General features: G+C 41.4%; 1 protein-coding gene across 1 annotated transcript; it reads left to right on the top strand.

Moving 5' to 3' along the window:
- The first annotated feature begins 281 nt into the window (after positions 1-281).
- On the top strand, positions 282-11429 carry SMC3 (structural maintenance of chromosome 3). Its single transcript, XM_086801167.1, has 28 exons — positions 282-486; positions 1457-1546; positions 1747-1848; positions 1973-2149; positions 2256-2386; positions 2559-2637; positions 2771-2928; positions 3025-3100; positions 3221-3349; positions 3429-3573; positions 4555-4685; positions 4774-4926; positions 5015-5204; positions 5342-5475; positions 5668-5826; positions 7719-8027; positions 8168-8344; positions 8439-8522; positions 8772-8981; positions 9058-9147; positions 9256-9377; positions 9472-9627; positions 9735-9842; positions 9948-10008; positions 10123-10257; positions 10636-10723; positions 10824-10896; positions 10980-11429. The coding sequence occupies exons 1-28, from the start codon at positions 358-360 to the stop codon at positions 11095-11097; spliced, it is 3714 nt and encodes a 1237-aa protein (XP_086657293.1). The 5' UTR covers positions 282-357; the 3' UTR covers positions 11098-11429.
- The last annotated feature ends 6482 nt before the right edge of the window (positions 11430-17911 follow it).

The following is a 17911-nucleotide window of genomic DNA, read 5'->3' as shown; positions in this document are numbered from 1 at the left end:
TTTTCAAAAGAGTGATTTTAGGTAGCCAATTCGTAACCACCCCCCATTTTCCCACGCCCAAGTTAAGTGAGGTGGCAGACCTTTTTTGCATGGTAGGCATAGGCCCCTAGTCACAATTTGGAACACCGTGGGAAAAGGCTGCTAGGTAGAAATCGTGTCCGGCCGCTCGCATTTTAATGTGCGCGTTTGGGTGTGAAATCTCCTTGCCCAGGGTTTCCCGCCCATGTCGGAATTTTGAACTTCACCTTCTTCCAATTATGTTATTCCCTTTCCTTCTTCGCCCCATTTTGTTTCTCCTTTTCCTGGAAACAGCATTTTCTGAGTGATCTCTCTGATCACAATCAGATCGGCATCCCCATGGGTCGAGCTCCTGCCGATCCCGACGCCAACAATGCCCCCCGCGCTTCCAGGCTCTTCATCCGCGAAATGGTCATGGAGAATTTCAAGTCATACGCAGGCGAACAGCGCGTTGGTCCCTTCCACAAGGTCGGCTTCTCCTCTTGTGTGTGTGTGTTTTATGCTGGAAGACCCTGAAAGGAACCTCTTCCATGACCTGTGCGCTTCCTGCTCAAATTGCATTCTACACTATTTGCACTGTTAGAACGGGAAATATCCGAATTCCGTTTGTAATGGCTAAGCAATTGTAACAGGCTCAACAGAGTTTTCAGCAGAACCATGAAAATGCGTAATTTGCCCTCCTTACCCTTAAGGATGAGGGTTTCTACAAACCAAGAATATCAGGTCTAAAATCTCAGCATCCCGGAAAAGAGTATGGCCTCCGTTGGCCAGAAAAGCTTGGTGCTTTCGATCAGGTTGTACATAGTAAGCAGCTCAGAGACGCATATCAGGACCATGCATTTAGCTGATGAAGAATCTCAGCTGACAACGATTTTTAGGTCCCCTTCACAAACAGCAGCTGGCCAGGTTACCTCGGCATCAGCTCAGCCAAGGCCGCCCCTCGTGCCTTGCTTCACATGACCGTGTGGTAGTTCTTGCATACAAGGTTAAGAATATGTTTTCTAATTAGCAGCTGATTGCCATCAGGAGGGTCGGTTAGGATGCTGAACACTATCAAGCAAGAGCTGGCCGTGTCATGCCACTTCATATCAGCTTTTTGCCTGCCCAATCAGCATCATGCACGAAACCCATTCTAACTGTCCCACTTTCATTTGCGCCACTCTCTTTCTGCCACATCAACTTACCGGTTTGGCTGTCTGCAATGTGTGAAATCATCCTTATATCAACTAGAGAAAGTGAAGATCGCCATGGGATGGAGTGAAGGCAGAACATGTCTCACATCAACAGAAAATCCCTCTAAAGTTCTTGTTGCTAGACCCTATTTCATTACAAGGAAGTTTTTTACGTGAGGCACATTTGGCATCTTCTTAGCTGGAATTATTATGGTTAGGGTACCTTCAAACTAGCTGTCTTATCATTGTTTGTATGGCATACGCAGAGTTTCTCTGCAGTTGTCGGACCAAATGGTAGTGGCAAAAGCAATGTCATAGATGCAATGCTCTTTGTCTTTGGCAAGCGTGCAAAGCAGGTATGTTTTTTTTCATGCATGCTATTTTTCTTAATTGTAAAGAAATCAGCCTAGCCAATCAACCTATTATTGCCAAGAAATTCATATAGATGAATCTCTTGAGCATACGCTTCTTTGGGCTTGCTTAAATCAAGATCAATTTGTTGAAACATTGATCTCAGCTGCCCTCCTTTTCTGATCCTCTCATATTTTCTTAACAGATGCGGTTGAACAAAGTAGCAGAGTTGATTCACAACTCTTCAAATCATCAGAACCTGGATAAAGCTCGTGTTTCAGTACACTTTCAAGAAATAATAGACCTGGTATTTCTACATATTTACTCTCCTGGGTTGGAAGTGTGATTTCATGATGCCATCTTAAGTCTGCTTCTTGAAGGGATAACCACTGAACGACTTGCATTTGCAATGGCGGACTGTTGATGAACAGGATGATGGTAGCTACGAGCCTGTTCCAGGTTCAGATTTCACTCTAACAAGAGTTGCCTTTAGGGACAGCTCCTCTAAATATTTTCTGGATGATCGCCCTAGTAACTTCACCGAAGTGACCAAGAAATTGAGAGCCAAGGGTGTGGATCTGGATAACAACCGTTTTTTGATCCTACAGGTAAGTATGTGTTAGCACTGTCTGGTAGTGTTTATGTTTGAAATACCCACACAGTTTTGGTGCATCTAAGCTTGAAACATATTAAAGCGATGCCTCTCTTGTGCAGGGTGAAGTTGAGCAGATTTCTTTGATGAAGCCAAAATCACAAGGACCCCATGATGAAGGTTTTTTAGAATATCTAGAAGATATAATTGGGTCAAACCAATATGTAGAGCGCATCGAAGAGGCAAGCAAGCAGTGAGTAATAATTTCCCATGCACTACATTTGTTGTGTTTGTGATTGGCTTCAGTTTATTGTATCATCTGTTTCTTTCGTCCCTTGCTTGTGCGTTTGGCGTGCACATTTCATGCACGTAGGCTCTGCCATCCATGAGGTGATGACTGCTATGGGTTACGTGCTCCTGTGCAGGCTGGAAACTCTCAATGAAAAGAGAGGAAGCATGGTCCAGAGAGTTAAAATTGCAGAAAAGGAGAAAGATGGTCTAGAAGTAAGTTTACATGTTTTGAAACAAAGTATCGGTGTAGTTCAATTCCACTGTAAGCCTCTTCCCAGATTTCTGGAGCAGGCACATAGTAAGTGGTAATGTTGGACCTAAATCCAGATTGATGTGGGATTTCAAGGAATCCAAAAATGAAGCAGAAGGCTATATGCTTAAGGAAGTAGAGCTCTTTAAATGGAGAGGTAAAGCTGCCGAGTTATCTGCAGTGGATGCAAAGGCAAACACGCTGAAGATTAAACAAAACGTTACAGATCTTGAAGAAAACCTTAGATTGGAAAGGTATAAAAATGCAGATCACAGGCATGTTGGCCCAAAATCGTCCAAGCTTGTGGTTTTACATGATCTAGTTGATGATTCTTGTTGTGCATCTAGCAGAGAGGCATTCGCGCAGCATTTGAAAGCAATGAAAGAACTGGAGAGCAAATACAACAAACAAAACAAAAGGCGTGAGGTAACGACTTACGGATATTTTTAACATGCTTAGCCATACACCAACAATTTTTCTCTTTGATACAGAAGCATGATGTGAATTCATACTCAATTCATGACTTTTGTGGTTTCATGGATTCAGGAGCTCGAGGACGATTTGAAAAACTGTGCAGGGGAGTTCAAAGAGTTTGAGAGGCAAGATCTAAAGTACCGCGAGGATTTCAAGCATATAAAACAAAAGTTAAAAAAACTTGATGAGAAGGTGGAAAAGGTAAAGATAACGCATCTTTGACCAGCTATATGACAGTGTTTGCTTCTTTCTTGAGCTGATATAAATCATGCGGTTACAGGATACTGCAAAAATTCATGAGACTGAGAAAGAATCAGAAGATTCTATTGCTGCAATTGCAGATTTAGAAAAGGAGGTGGTGAAGCTGTCAGAAAAGCTTCCGGAGGAAGAAAATATACTCGACAAGATTAAAGAAAGCTCTAAGGGTACTATCTCTGCCTCCATATCTCCGTCATAATTAATCAGCCAATCATGAATGAGCAAATCATGATTAGTGCCTCACTGGCTGCTTTCAAATAAATACGCTGATGAGAGGCATCAGGTTTCTAAGGCAGAAAGATGCATTTGGTGCTACTGGAGGTGACTAGTTCATGGTGTGTTTTTTTTTCCAATGCTTTTAGTAAGGACGTTACTGTTGGGTGCTTAGCAACTTGCCTCACCTTTCCATTCACATCCCTAAGTTTTTTGAACTGCTTGTGACGGCTTGCCATGTTACATCTTCCTTCACATCTTTCCACCCTTACCCACCTCCTTTATTGCTCAACCTCACGAATGGTTATCAACGTTGCAGAGATTGGCATTGTGCCTTTCTAAATCTGAGATATGCATCTGGATGAGGTACACCAGTTATCAAACTTCATTGTCTGCTTCCAATATAGGATTCACTTTTACTGGTTGAACTCATTGAAGTATCTGGCAGTCGCAGAGGTAGGTGCTGTGCCTTTTTAAACCACCAATGCATGGTTATCAACGTTGCAGAGGTAGGTACCATGCCTTTTTAAATCACCAATGGACATGAGATCCATCTGAATAGGTACACCAGTCATCAAACTTCATTGACTCTTCCAATATAGGATTCACCTTTACTGATTTGGCAGTTGTTCTATGAAACACATAGTATTGAAAAGCATGCTAAGTTGCACCAATCTTGAAACTGATATAGGATAAAGAGAGGTATATTTATCTCATCCATCAAGCATTCTTCAAACTGTGGTGGACTCATGAAGCCCTTCTGTTTCTTATGAGGCATGATTCATGCAAGCGTACTGGCCTTTTTCTTAGATTTCAAAAATCCAGCCATATTTTCTGCTCCTTTGTGTGAATTGGGATTATGCTACATTAACGTAACATATATTCTGGCTTTTGACAAAGGCTTACAAGGACAAGTGCCGGTCAACTCTTTTCAGGTGAAATCGAAAGACATCGTGAGCAATTAGCAGCTGTACGTGCTGATTTGGAACCTTGGGAAAAACAGATAATAGACTGCCAAGGAAAACTTGATCTAGCCGCATCTGAAAAAAGGCTACTTGTAGAGAAGGTGATAGATGTGCAAAAAAGCATTTTTCTTAATTTGCCTGCTGTGACAGGTTAATAAACTGAAATTCATCTGACGACTTCATGTGCAGCATGAAGCAGGGCAGAGGGCCTTCGATAAAGCACAAGAACAAATCAAGTCTAGTAAGAATAAGGTGGTAGAGAAGGAGAGGGAACTACAGAACATTGGTGCTGCCATACAGAAAAGTCAGTCTCTTGCAAGAGAAGGGCACCAAAACGAAAAGGTGCCACATATTTACTAGTGACTGTTACTGGTCTTTTTCACACAGTTACTAATATTGTGAACATATGATTTGTTCCCTTCCCTCTCAGTCTCTCTTGAAAGAGGAAGAAATCATTGCTTCACAAGAGCAGGTGGCAAGGCAGAAAGTCGCTGAGCTGCATTCTATAATTGACTCGGAGAAGAGCCAAGGCTCTGTGTTGAGAGCCATGCTTCACGCAAAAGAATCTGGAGAACTTCCAGGAATATTTGGGCGTCTTGGAGACCTTGGAGCGATTGCATGTATGCTTTCTAGCATTAACTCCAGTTTTTTATCATACATGTGCCTCCAGTCCAAAGCTGGTTATGCTCCTTCTTCTTGGTTACATCTGGAGATGAAGTGAAGCTGACGTTCTTCTTTTGGAACATGTGGAGCGCAGCTAAATACGATGTCGCGATTTCAACTGCGTGTGCTGGGTTAGACTACATTGTCGTGGATACTGCCTCCACAGCTCAGGCTTGTGTGGAACTTTTGAGAACGAAAAACCTTGGGGTTGCAACCTTTTTGATCCTGGTAACTAATACTTGAATGTTTGGCATATCAAGGGTCTAAGCTTTAACATAAAGGAAGCCTGCGTGAGAAAGTATCGGTCTGCAGGTTAAGCCAGTTAATTAATATTTGGTTCTCACGAGCGCCTTGGTTGCTACTCGTAACCTTTCCTGTTCGCAATGGTGCGCCTGGATACTTACCATGTAGTGGTTTCAGGACAAACAAGAAGGCCATCTTCAGAAAATGAAGGAGGCGGTTCAAACACCTGAAGCAGTTCCTCGTTTGTTTGATTTAGTCAAAACTCAAGATGATAGACTCAAATTGGCATTTTTTGCTGTCCTTGGAAACACAGTGGTGGCAAAAGATCTGGATCAGGTAATAACAACTTTCTGGCCAAGTATCAATTCAATAAATTTTTGATATTTTGTTTGATTTATACATAGAGAAAAGTTGTGCGATGAAAGAAGTTGATTCTAATTTTCTATCAAAAAAATGGGGTAATTGTGCTATCGAAAGTATGGTTGGTAAAAATAATGTCCAAAGCAGAGCTGAAATTAAAGTACTGGTTGAGCTAATATAACAGATGGTTAGTGATGAGATTCAGGCCTCACTTATCTTGTCATCAAGGTCTACATGTACAATGCCACTTTGTCTGTCAAATACCTTTTTTTTTTTCCCCAATGGTAGATCCTTTAGAAGTTACATATACTTGCTGATGAATGAATCAAACAGAAACACGGCTCCTCAGAATTGCTGCATCAACCTGTGTGTCTGCCAAAACCTTTGGGCACCATTATGCTCAGAATCCAGATCCACATCTCCTTGCATGCTGGGCTCCTATAGACATTTTCCAACAGACTCCAGATAGTATGTTCTGTGATACACCAAAGAAAACACTCTGACCTCTGCCTGATCAGTCGTTAACAAAGCTGTCTCTGCCGGTGAAACCTCATCCTCTGCCTGATCATTCGTTGACAAAGCTGTCTCCAGTGAAACCTAATCCTCTAGCACTTGCTCTTGTCAAGCACAATTCGCAAACTTTGTCATGCCTTCTGTTCCTATGCATCTAGAGAAATAAAATAAGGGCTAATGATTTGGTGCTTCGCTCTAGCTGTGGCATACTGTTGTCATATCCATTTTCAATTCACAGATATCAAGCCTGTGTATCCTTAGTACGCTCAGATCCAAGGACCAAGCTTGCTTGCAAAGCTTCATGCTTGACGAATAACTATGAGCAAAGGTGTAATGATGGTGCCTTTTGGTTCTCTGCAACCCCAGTATCCGCGTTTTGCAACGGTAATCAAACTTGCCAGGAAAGATCTATGGGGATATCACCTTCTTTGGCCAGATCTTCCAACCTTTTCAGAATTCCTTGAGGGGGGGTTCCCACCCTTCCCCCTACTGCAAGTTCTCCCCCGCACGGGGCCGGGGAAAGCGGGGGTCCCCCCGTTGGGGTCCCTTTCCCTTTCTTTGCCTAATCTGCTTTCGCTCGCCGCTACTAATGGAGTCTCAGTTGATTTCCTTTCCTTTAGCTATAGTTATGTTTCAGTTCGCTAAGTCTCTCAAGTCTGAGGCAGAGCCACAACACATGGCATGCCCGGCAAGCTTGGATACGGTTTCTTGATTGGAAACCCATGGATCACAGACGGTATCTCCCCATGGCCTTTTGCCTTTGGAAGCGTCCTTCTCTCTCAATGCCCAGGCATCCATCCAGTGCATTCTTTTCGATGCAGGAGGAATTGAACCTACCGAACACAGTACAAAATCTTAATGAGTGTTCGATTTGCGATCGCACAACACTAAACCTGTGACTGCGTCTTCATCGGTGAACTGAAAACGCCTTAAACCTTGGGGACTCAATTAGTGAACCTCAGGCCAGCTATTTTGTTTGGAAAAGTGTCAGCATCATCTTATCAGGTCTGTTGAATTGAAGCAGCTGGCTGAACTAGGGTGGCTGCCTACAGTGAGTAATTTTTGCATTAAAAGATGAGGCAGAGGAAATGCAAGGCAAAAGGGAAAGCAAACGAGAACACAACAATAAGGGGCATTACAAAAGAAAAAATGTGAAAAGATTGCCCTTTCATCATTTGTAACATTAACTTCCCTCAAGAATGGCATATTTTGTTAAGGCTGTCCTTCAGCTGGGTTTTCAGGAATTGCTTTTTGTCATAAAAGTTTTGGTTTATGCATGATTTTGCGAGCTCTTTGATCAGGTTAGGGATTGCTTGTTTTATTTATTTGGTAATTTCCATGATTTTTATTGATAGGCCACAAGGATAGCATATGGTCCCAACAAAGAGTTCAGAAGGGTTGTTACTATGGATGGTGCAGTATTTGAGAAATCTGGTACCATGAGTGGAGGTGGTGGAAAACCAAAGGGGGGAAGGATGGGAACTGCAATTCGAGCTTGTAGTGTTTCCGCCGAGGCCATATCTAAAGCTGAGGATGAGCTAGTGACTTTGACAGAACAGCGGAGGGTTTTGCGGGAAAAAATTGATGCTGCAGTACATCAGTACAAGACAGCTGAGAAGACTGTGTCCCAACTTGAGCTTCAACTAGCAAAAATTCAAATGGAGGTTTGCCTTCAGTACTTTGAATGAAAAGATGTGATTGTTCTGGATTAGAAACCTTGGATGTGTTGTGGCCATTTTTGTTCAATATACAGGTGGAAATATAAACATATTGTCCCGAGTCTCAACACATTTTTGTATAATAGGTTGAAGGTTTGAAGGCTCAGCAGCAAGACTTAGAACAGCAGCTTGACTCCTTGAAGGCTGCTGCAAATCCAAAGAACGAAGAACTGCAAAAAGTTATGGACCTTGAAAAGGCTATTGCCAGTGCAGACGCAGAGATGTCCAGACTGAAGAAAAACTCGAAAAGCTTGAAAGAAAAGGTTTCACCTCCAGTGTTTCTGTTAGTTAAAGCTGTGCAATGGAAGGCATGCAAAGGATTCACTGCAACCAATGCTCATTGCTATGTAAAAACAGGCCGACGAGTTGCAGCGGAAAATGGAAAACGCAGGTGGAGAGAAGCTGCAACAGCAAAAAGCCATCGTCGAGAAGATTCAGAAGGTCTGTTTTCTGCACAACTTTGCTTATTTCATGCCTGTTACATGTTTTTTGCACAACTTCCCCCCCCCCTCTTTTCCTGCCCTTCTATGTGCATGCTCCCCGTACCCACATTTCTCCATGTAGAGGTGTAAAGGATCTTTTAGATTCCCCTATCCATCTCATGGTTTTAAATATTCGTTTTTCCAAAGTTTTCCGTATGCATACTAACAAGCAAGTTCATACATGCGTTTGAGTGCGGAACTACTGCAGGATATCGATGCGAAGAATACAGAGATAAACAGAAGAAAGGTCAAGATAACAACAGGCAGCAAGGCAGTTCAAAAGTTGAAGAAGGCAGTTGAAGAAGCAGTTAAAGAAAAGGCGGCTGGCACGGCAGAGAAAGATAAAAGAGCAATCGATTTCAAAGAAATAGAGAAGAAAGCTTTAGTGGTGGAAGAGAAGTACAAGAATTTGAAAGAGGTTCCGTATCTCTTATTTCCCTGCTTTGATTTCTGATCTTAAGTGTAAGGATGCTGAATTGTTCCTGTGTACACAGATACTAGAAAAGCAGCAAGAGGAGCTGGAGAGTGCTCAAAAAGAGTATAATGACAGAAAAAAGGTAGTGGATGAGCTACGCACAGGCGAGGTGGGTACAGGGGAAATGAGCCGGTTTATTTGAAGTACTCTAGAGATATATGCCACCTTGTAACAAATACTGAAAGAGAAGTATTTTGACGGCGGTGTTTGGATTTAGGTCGATGCACAATACAAGTTGGATGACCTCAAAAAGGTTCTGAAGGATTGGGAGACGAGAGGTAAAGGCTATCAGAAACAAATGGAAGACTTGAGTAAAAGTTTACGACACCACGTGGAACAGTAAGAATAATTGTTTGTGAACCATCAAATCACGCAACGTTTGCCAGTTTGTGAAAGTCCTGCTGATGTTTTATCTCCATGTGTCATGTTACAGAATCCAAAAGGAAGGCATTGATGCAGGACTTCTGCAGATGGCTTTAGCACTCGAGCAGTTAAACGAGACAAATGAGCTAGCTACGGTTAAAGAGAGAGTTGCACTGATTGAAGCTCAACTCAAAGAGCTCAATCCAAATTTGGATGCCATCGCAGAGTAAACCCTCTCTTGTCTGATTGATGTGTACACGTGTGGTAAGCACGCAAGTAACAACTTGAACAAATCATCTAACTATTTCCTCAACTATTTCGTATGCCATGAAGGTACCGGCAAAAGGCAGCTGTTTATAGTGAAAGGGTGAATGAGCTTAATGAAGTGACCCAAGAAAGAGACGATCTTAAGAAGACATACGATGATTTAAGAAAGAAAAGGTAAAGCGAATATGCATGCTTTTTTTGATCCAAGTTCATTCTGCATGATGCTTAACTCAATGGTTTGATGCATGCTTTCATGGCTGGACAACTATATGCTTCCAGGTTGGACGAGTTTATGGCTGGATTCAATGCCATCTCGCTTAAGTTAAAAGAGATGTATCAGGTATGCAAATTGCTCACCCACTTGAACTTTGCATCAAGATGACATTACACCTGGTCAAAAGATGGACTGCTGTCCTCAAGGACCTGTCATTCAGAGTAATTTCCACCAATGCAGATGATAACTTTGGGTGGAGATGCTGAACTCGAGCTTGTGGATTCTCTTGATCCTTTTGCTGAAGGAGTTGTGTTCAGTGTGCGGCCACCAAAGAAGAGCTGGAAGAATATTGGGAACTTGTCCGGTGGCGAAAAGGTAAGTAAAAATGTTCACAGTCTGAGCAATAACATAAGCATATACTATGTTGGTAGATCCTTTTAAATAACTAAATAAACAGATGTTCATAAATACTTCTGTTATGTAGGTATGCATCATACCACTATCCACCTGCCTGCATGTATGTATATATATATAGGTATGCAATGGCATGGCATGACATGCATCCATCATGCTGTAAGTAGATACATTGGAGCACATGGGTAACGCACATGCAAAAAATGTGAAACTCCAGGACACCAAACAAGAGCTGGACTGGTTTGAACCTGTTGACTAGTATTAATGCATTGCTCCTTGTGTTCATAAATGCATTTCTCCTTGTCTTCTTCCCATGTTAAACATTTGGGGTATTTGCAGACCCTCAGCTCTCTAGCACTTGTCTTTGCTCTTCATCACTACAAGCCTACACCACTTTATGTTATGGATGAAATTGATGCCGCTCTGGGTAAGAATTTTTGCCCCCACAGTTTTTATGATCTTGGTTCCATGTGTTGTTGAGGGCTCATAGCCTTAATCATCGCATTTTTGAATACTTGCTCTCCTAGATTTCAAAAATGTGTCGATTGTGGGTCACTACATCAAGGATCGTACCAAAGATGCGCAGTTCATAATCATCAGGTATCCTTTTAGCAGCTAAAATAAAAAGGGAAAAAAAAACTCATGAAGGCTAATAAACTGACAAGGCCTTTGATTACCCACAGCTTGCGTAACAACATGTTTGAGCTTGCCGATCGATTGATCGGCATCTACAAGACAGACAACTGCACCAAGAGCATCACCATTAATCCCAGCAGCTTCGCAGTAGCTGCTGCCAGCTGAGAGGCCCATCCCTCGCTATACATCAACGTCTTGCTGATGATAAACTACCTCTAGACACCAAATATGTATTCTGGTCTGACTGACATTCCATAAACTATGTTAGGTATGTATTACACAGTATAATGTAATTCTAGCTCCTTGTAGCTCTTGAGCTTTGTCCGAGTTGGGCATGTCGTGTAACATGGCTTAGGTTCTGTAAGTAACAGAGATTATTGTGTAGAGTGGGTTTAAATTTGCATGCCTTCAATCCACAAATTGTCATTGAGGTTGTAGAGTGGGTTTAACTTTGCAAGCCAGTGTTTATAAGTCCATAAAATCTTTAAGCAATTATGAAATCTGCTACTAGCTAGTGGTGATTTTAAGACACGGGCTATTTATTTGATTTAAGACTTAAAAGCTTTTAGAGAGATAAATTTGTAAGGGTGTTTCGTTTCTTTATCCCCGCCCATTTTCGAGCTATTTAAGACTTCAAAGTTACATTGAAGTACTTAGCTTAAACGTGGTTATTACAAAACAAACAAGAACATCATGATACTTTTATTACATTCTTGATGCATTTCGTTGGAGTTGTATTCATTCCTCAACGATAAATATGGTTAGATATTCATTCTAGAGCGCACATGTATTGGGTTAAGGCGTGGTTGGTCAAATTTAGGCACCACGTCGTGAATTGCAAGGCTGTTGGCCAGCGTGTAAAAGGACATGCTTAATAATTGTTGCATGAGTGGCCATAGTCAATCATATTCCTTGATTAGGGCCAGCAGCATGGAGCATCAACATGAATGGTTTGAGCCCTAATGCTTTGTTTTGAGTAGGAACCTCAAGATGTGTATTGAAATTACATACCATCACTTATTGGAGCGGGTAGGTTTGAATAATTAAACGGCGTTAATTTGTCTTCTTGTGTATATATCAGAGCTGTCGCGAGCAGCAGTTGTCCATGTCGACTAGGTTGCACTCCAGGGCAATGCTCTCAATAGCCATTGTTGCTTTGGGTTATTCCAAGGTTCCTGGTATGACGACGCTGGCGATTTCCGTAATTTGACCGATACATGAAAAGTAGTAAATCAATTGAAGGCTCGTTATGTTGAGATCTGCATGGTTGAAAAATCATGGTTTTTTTGGGTTATGTGGACTGTTGAATGCAAGCTCCTTAATAACATCAAAATGCGCTTAATAGTAATTTACATCTATCTGCACTGATAAGATCAGGTCTAGAATTCCCTTGAAGGAGTGACGTATGAGCATGCAATGAGATAGACAAGCCAGTTCAGCAAAAGCCTGGAACGGCCCTCACTAGGGAAAAAAGAGGGCTTTGGAGGTGGCATACCTTCAAGCAAGCTAAGCTACAGCAGGTTGTTTTCAACTATGTGCGCCCTTATAGTCATGAGAAGGGATCCTACAACGTGCTGTATTCGTCTCAACATGTGCGAGGAAACATACATGTTGCTGTGGCTGGCCTCATGCCTTGGACTCAGTTGATGGTTTGTTACACAATGGTGGGAAAAGAAGTACATGGCACTAGCCTTGTGCTATGCGCTAAGCTGATCGACGCTCCGGACTGCGCTCCTACGTCGCCGCTCAGCCAGTGACCACCACGTCTGGTCCCTCCCGCCACCTGCGCCTGTACCGCTCCTGTCACCTCGTCTAACTCTCCTCTCACCAACCCGCGCCTGCTCCCCTCCTACCACCATGTCTGCCTCTCCTCCGTCTCCTTCCTGCCCTCCGCGTTAAGCGGATATGCACTATGTTTGAGGGCAACTTATGGTGATTAATGATCACCCAATGTTAATTCAGCTTAACAATACCTTAACAATGACCCAATGACCTTGGAAGCTCGATTAGGGGTTGGCCAGCCAGAAATGCAAAGGGTTCGGGAGGAGCACAATCTTGCGGGCTTATCTTGTTGTGGGCTTACGGCTCTTACAAACTTATGAGCTTGCGGGCTTAGTACCTTGTAGATTGTTGGAGGCCATTGGCTTTGCAAAATTATGGGGCTTACGCAAGCATACCGCCTCGCAAACTTGCTGGCTTATCAGTTTGACCTGTGGGTTTATTGGCTTGTGGTCTTACTAGTTTATTGGCTTGTGAGTGTACTGGCTTAGCGGCTTACGAACTTGTATGCTTATCAACTTTTAAAATTTCAGGCGCTTGCATACACAAGGGCTTATTGGCTTCTAGCCTTGTTCGGGTTATCGGCTTGCAGGTTCACGGGCTTGTAAAATTGTGAGCTTGGGGGTTTACCAGCTTGCATACTTGCTAGCTTATGGGCTTTTAAGGAAGTAGCGAAATCGTCTTCACGACCGAGGCGACGAAGCTAATGATTAAAGCGTTTCTCTGCTCGAGTCTCATAGATGAGCATGCTCATCTCTCACCTCGGCTTGAAAAACAAAAACAAAAAAGCTTATGGGCTTGTCATCTTACTCTCATAGATGAGCATGCTCATCTTTCACCTCGGCTCGAAAAACAAAAACAAAAAAGCTTATGGGCTTGTCATCTTACTAGCTTATACGCTTTACAAATACTTCACTCCCCTTTAATGTAGGTGGTAGGTGGATTGACATTTTGACTTGAACATGGAACATCTCCTTCTGTGTGGGTGCTTGATTAGTTATTCTCTGGTCGTTAGGAATGTTTACATTTGTAGCACTTTCCCTAGGTGCTCTTTGGCTACTCTTAGGTGGTAAAGCATGCTTTACAAACACAGATTTGCCTACTCATTTGGTGGCTTACAACATATAAATTGATTAGGTTATAGTAGTGGTTGTTAGCTATTTCGTTGTGCAGTGTTGTTGCTTGCTTGAGATCACCTTGCTTTTGCTTAATGAAGATTCATTGTTCATGCTTCATGTCAATGTCATGTCCTTCTTTGCATTGTTGGATGCTCTTTGGCTTGACTCTGCTCTTAGACTTCTTATCCTTGCTTGTCTTTGTGTCCACCTTTTTGCGTTGTCTTCTTTAGTGTGCCTTTGGTTTAGATTTTCTCTCATGCCACTTTATGCTTCTTTTGATGCTTTGTTCTTGATTTCTTTATGTGCCATTAATGCATTTAGTGTGGATGCCATAATGTGTGTTGTGGTCATCTCATGCTTAGAATTGTGTGTTGTGTATCCATGCTTTGCTTTGTAAGGTGCTTGATTTGCTCGAGGATATGTGACCCTTTTCCAATGAACTTCCTAATGCTTGATGTCATGTGTGTGTTTGCCATTTGAGAAAGATCTTACCTATTGATCCCTTTTGAGTATCAGTGGTGGGCAATGTTTATTTCTCGTACATTTTGACAAATAGACTCAGATTTCAAGCTTAATGTAATGGATTAGATACAAATTATGTGTTAATGCGATGAAAAATTAGATAAGGAGTAAAAATACAGAGATTAATGCAATGAGAGAGAGTATGAAAGGCTTAGTATGCAAAGGATGATTTTAATCTTAAATTAGCTTAATTTCTATTAATTGACTATTAATGATACTAACTAGGCTTTAATCCTTGATTAACACACTTGAATTTGGAGTGTTCAATTGAGCTTAGAGAAGGTAACATTGATGGGGCTTTTTGCATGAGTGTTAAGAGCATTATGTTTAGCTTAGGATTAAGCTCAAACTTCAGTTCATCCTTAGCACGAATCAACATAAACATGGCAAAAGTTGATGACTAGTTTTTTGCGTCTCTTGGCTCATGTGTTGTATCAAACTTCTTGAGATTTGGATTGTGTAGATCGTGGTACTAACCAGCCCTAAAAGCACTTGGGTTAATTTGGACCATAGATGACGATTGGAGCGAAATACCAGTCAGCAAAAATGTGCTAAAATCAAACGATTGCCATAAAATTGGATGGAGTGCTTGGAGTTGTGGCTTAGGAATGAGGTTAGCAAGATGCACCCTAAGAGGAATTTGGCAATGATGAAGAGGGTATAGAGAATCAAGCTAAAAGAATTTTGACGTCAAAGGGGGTTCGATGCATAAGCTTGGTATTAGTGACCTAAATGTAATTATTAGTGTTAATGATGTTGAGTGAGCTAAGAGAAATGTCACACGGAGAGGCTCATGAGGAGAGGGTTAGCTTTGATACCATGTCAGAAATCAGACATGGCACCTCAAGCTTGGTAATGGTGTGCTTTCTAATCCCAAATCCTAAACTTAAATAGTGTAACACACATGATGACGAAAAGATTATGTTACTAAGCGTAAGGCTCAAGCAGAATTAGGTTACAAGATTGAGACTTGTACTCATAAAGAGGCTTGAGAGCTTGCTTAATGTTTCATTGCTTGAAATGGTCCCCTTTTATACAAGGAGGTATACCCTTGGGCTTGTACATCAATGTGGGATAATTCATGCTTGCTCATGTGGGATAATTCATGCTTGCTCATGTGGTAGCTCACTGGACTGTCCTCTTGCTTTGTTACTCATACTCACTCCCTACCTCTTCCTTGTGCTCAATGGCACCACATTTCTCAACACAAGCTTCACAAGGGATAATTGTGTGCAAGGCCTTGGTAGGGCTTTTATTTAGCACATAAGTGGCACACATAATTGTCTCCAACCAAAAATCATGAGGTAAATCCTAGCCTTTGACCATACAATGTGCCATCTCCATGAGAGATCTTAGACACACCATTTTGTTAAGGTGTGTAAGGCCCTATGCATTGATGTTTTATGCCTCTTTGAGTCATGTATGTATAAAAATCCTTTGATATATACTCACTCCTGTGATCTATCCAACTTTACATGTGTAGACATATTTTCAACCAAAGAAACAAAGTGTCTAAAGCACATAAAAACCTATGACTTTACCTTTAATAATGGGTACACCAAGGTGTGCCTAGAGTAGTCATCAATAAAGGTCACAAAGTAGAGATATCCCTTGATCAATGGTGTCTTCATAGGACCACATACATCACTATATATAACCTGTAATTTTTGGACAACCCTAATTGATCCATCTTTCGGGAATGATATCCGTTGCATCTTGCCCAAAGTACACCCATCACATATATGCTTCCCAAGCTTTGGCAACTATTGTGACACCATCTCTTACCTTTTAAGATGCAACAAACTACTAAAATTAAAGTGACTAAAGAAGGCATGCCACGGCTCCGTGTCACTCATAGCACATGTGGCAGTAACCGAACAAGCATCATCACATGCCAATCAATCATACCTATCCAACTTGTAAAGCCCATGCTTAGAGTACCGGATATACCACAGTTATGTCTCCATCACTGTAGTCATGAACTGTACACCTGTCTCATCAACAAATCTAGCCACTAGGTCTACCATAGCAATGGTAGAGACTGACATCAAGTTTTTTTCAATTCTTGTAACAAACAAGACCTCTGAGAGACTGAGTCCCACCATTTCTAGTAGTGACCACAAGGCTTACCAACTCCTTTTATTGGATATGAGGGTTTGTTAGCACATGTAACTTTACCTCCTTGAAGAGCAAACTCAAAGGAGGAAAATAAATCACGTTGAGAAGTAACATGGTTGTTAGCGCCCCTATCAAAATACCAAACATGATGATGTCATCATTGACATCATGCATACATCGTGGATAGAAGGGCCATAAGTGCATTGCATTGAATGCCCAATCATCTTATGCATTGTTCATCACTGACTCCTTCTTTTCAACACTTGGTATTGATGCATTATGTAGCCATGCACCTGACTCTTTCTTTTTCTCTTTCTCTAGCCTTTTTATGCATCCATTGATATAATGTCATGACTTTCATTTAGAAATTGATGAAAGATTGACAAGAATGAGTGATGTACAAGTAAAGTAACATGATAAGGTTACTTGCACACACGTATAAAAGTTTGTACACATGCTTAAGGGAAAAAACCTCCTAAAAAAAAAAAAACAGCCTTGGCCCATTATTAACCTGTGTCCCACATGATTGCCCTACAAGTGGCTACATGATTATTGGCTTATAGGCTTACAAACTTACAGAGTCATGGACTTACATACTTGAAATATCGCAGACATGTGTGGACGTGTAGGCTTACTGATTACGGACTTATAGGCTTGTCATCTTATGAGATTATGGACTTTCTTAGGCTTGTGAACTTGGAGAGTTGTAGGCTTACGAGCTTACGTAGTTGTGAGATTACAGGCTTATAGCTTACAAAATTAAGGACTTGTGGGCTTATCAGCTTCAGTTTATGAACTTGCGAGTTGATAGGTTTCCTGTCTTGTAAAACTTTGGGCTTGGAGGCTTGTGGCTTATCAGCTTACAAGCTTGTGGGCTTACCAGCTTATACAAACTTAGGCTTGCAAGCTTATGGACTTATGGGCTTACCTGCTTGCTAGCTAGCTTACATACTTGTAAAGCTGCAAGGCTTACTGGCTAGACTTAGGGTTGCGGGCTTACATACACAGTTATTACGGGCTTACCGGCATGTGGGCTTATGGAGTTGCAAGATTGCGAGCTTGTACAATTAACACAAGGGACTTCAAACGCATTTCTATATAGTAAAGTTGAATCTATCTAGCAAATTTGAACAAATTTGCTAGATGTCAACACACATTTTTCTTATTCAATATAGTAAACACGATTTCCTATATATTGATCTAGTAAATTACATTATCTATCTAGCAAATAAATGGTTCCTATATAGAAAATGGCAATATCTATATAGAAATCGACTTTACATCTAGTAATGAAGTGATTTCTATATAGAAAATGTGAATATCTATATAGGAAATTAATCTTACAACTAGTAAATAGGTTTTTCTTATATAGCAAACAATATTTTCTATATAGCATTGTGAAGTGTCTATATAGTAAATGATAATGGTCATATAAAAAACCC

Source organism: Cibotium barometz, chromosome 8, assembly GCF_041138505.1.
Source record: "Cibotium barometz isolate CiBa-2024 chromosome 8, ASM4113850v1, whole genome shotgun sequence".
Classification (NCBI taxonomy): Eukaryota; Viridiplantae; Streptophyta; class Polypodiopsida; order Cyatheales; family Cibotiaceae; genus Cibotium; species Cibotium barometz.
The sequence above is the reverse complement of the archived record's forward strand: the minus strand, read 5'-3'. Positions and strand labels throughout refer to the sequence as shown.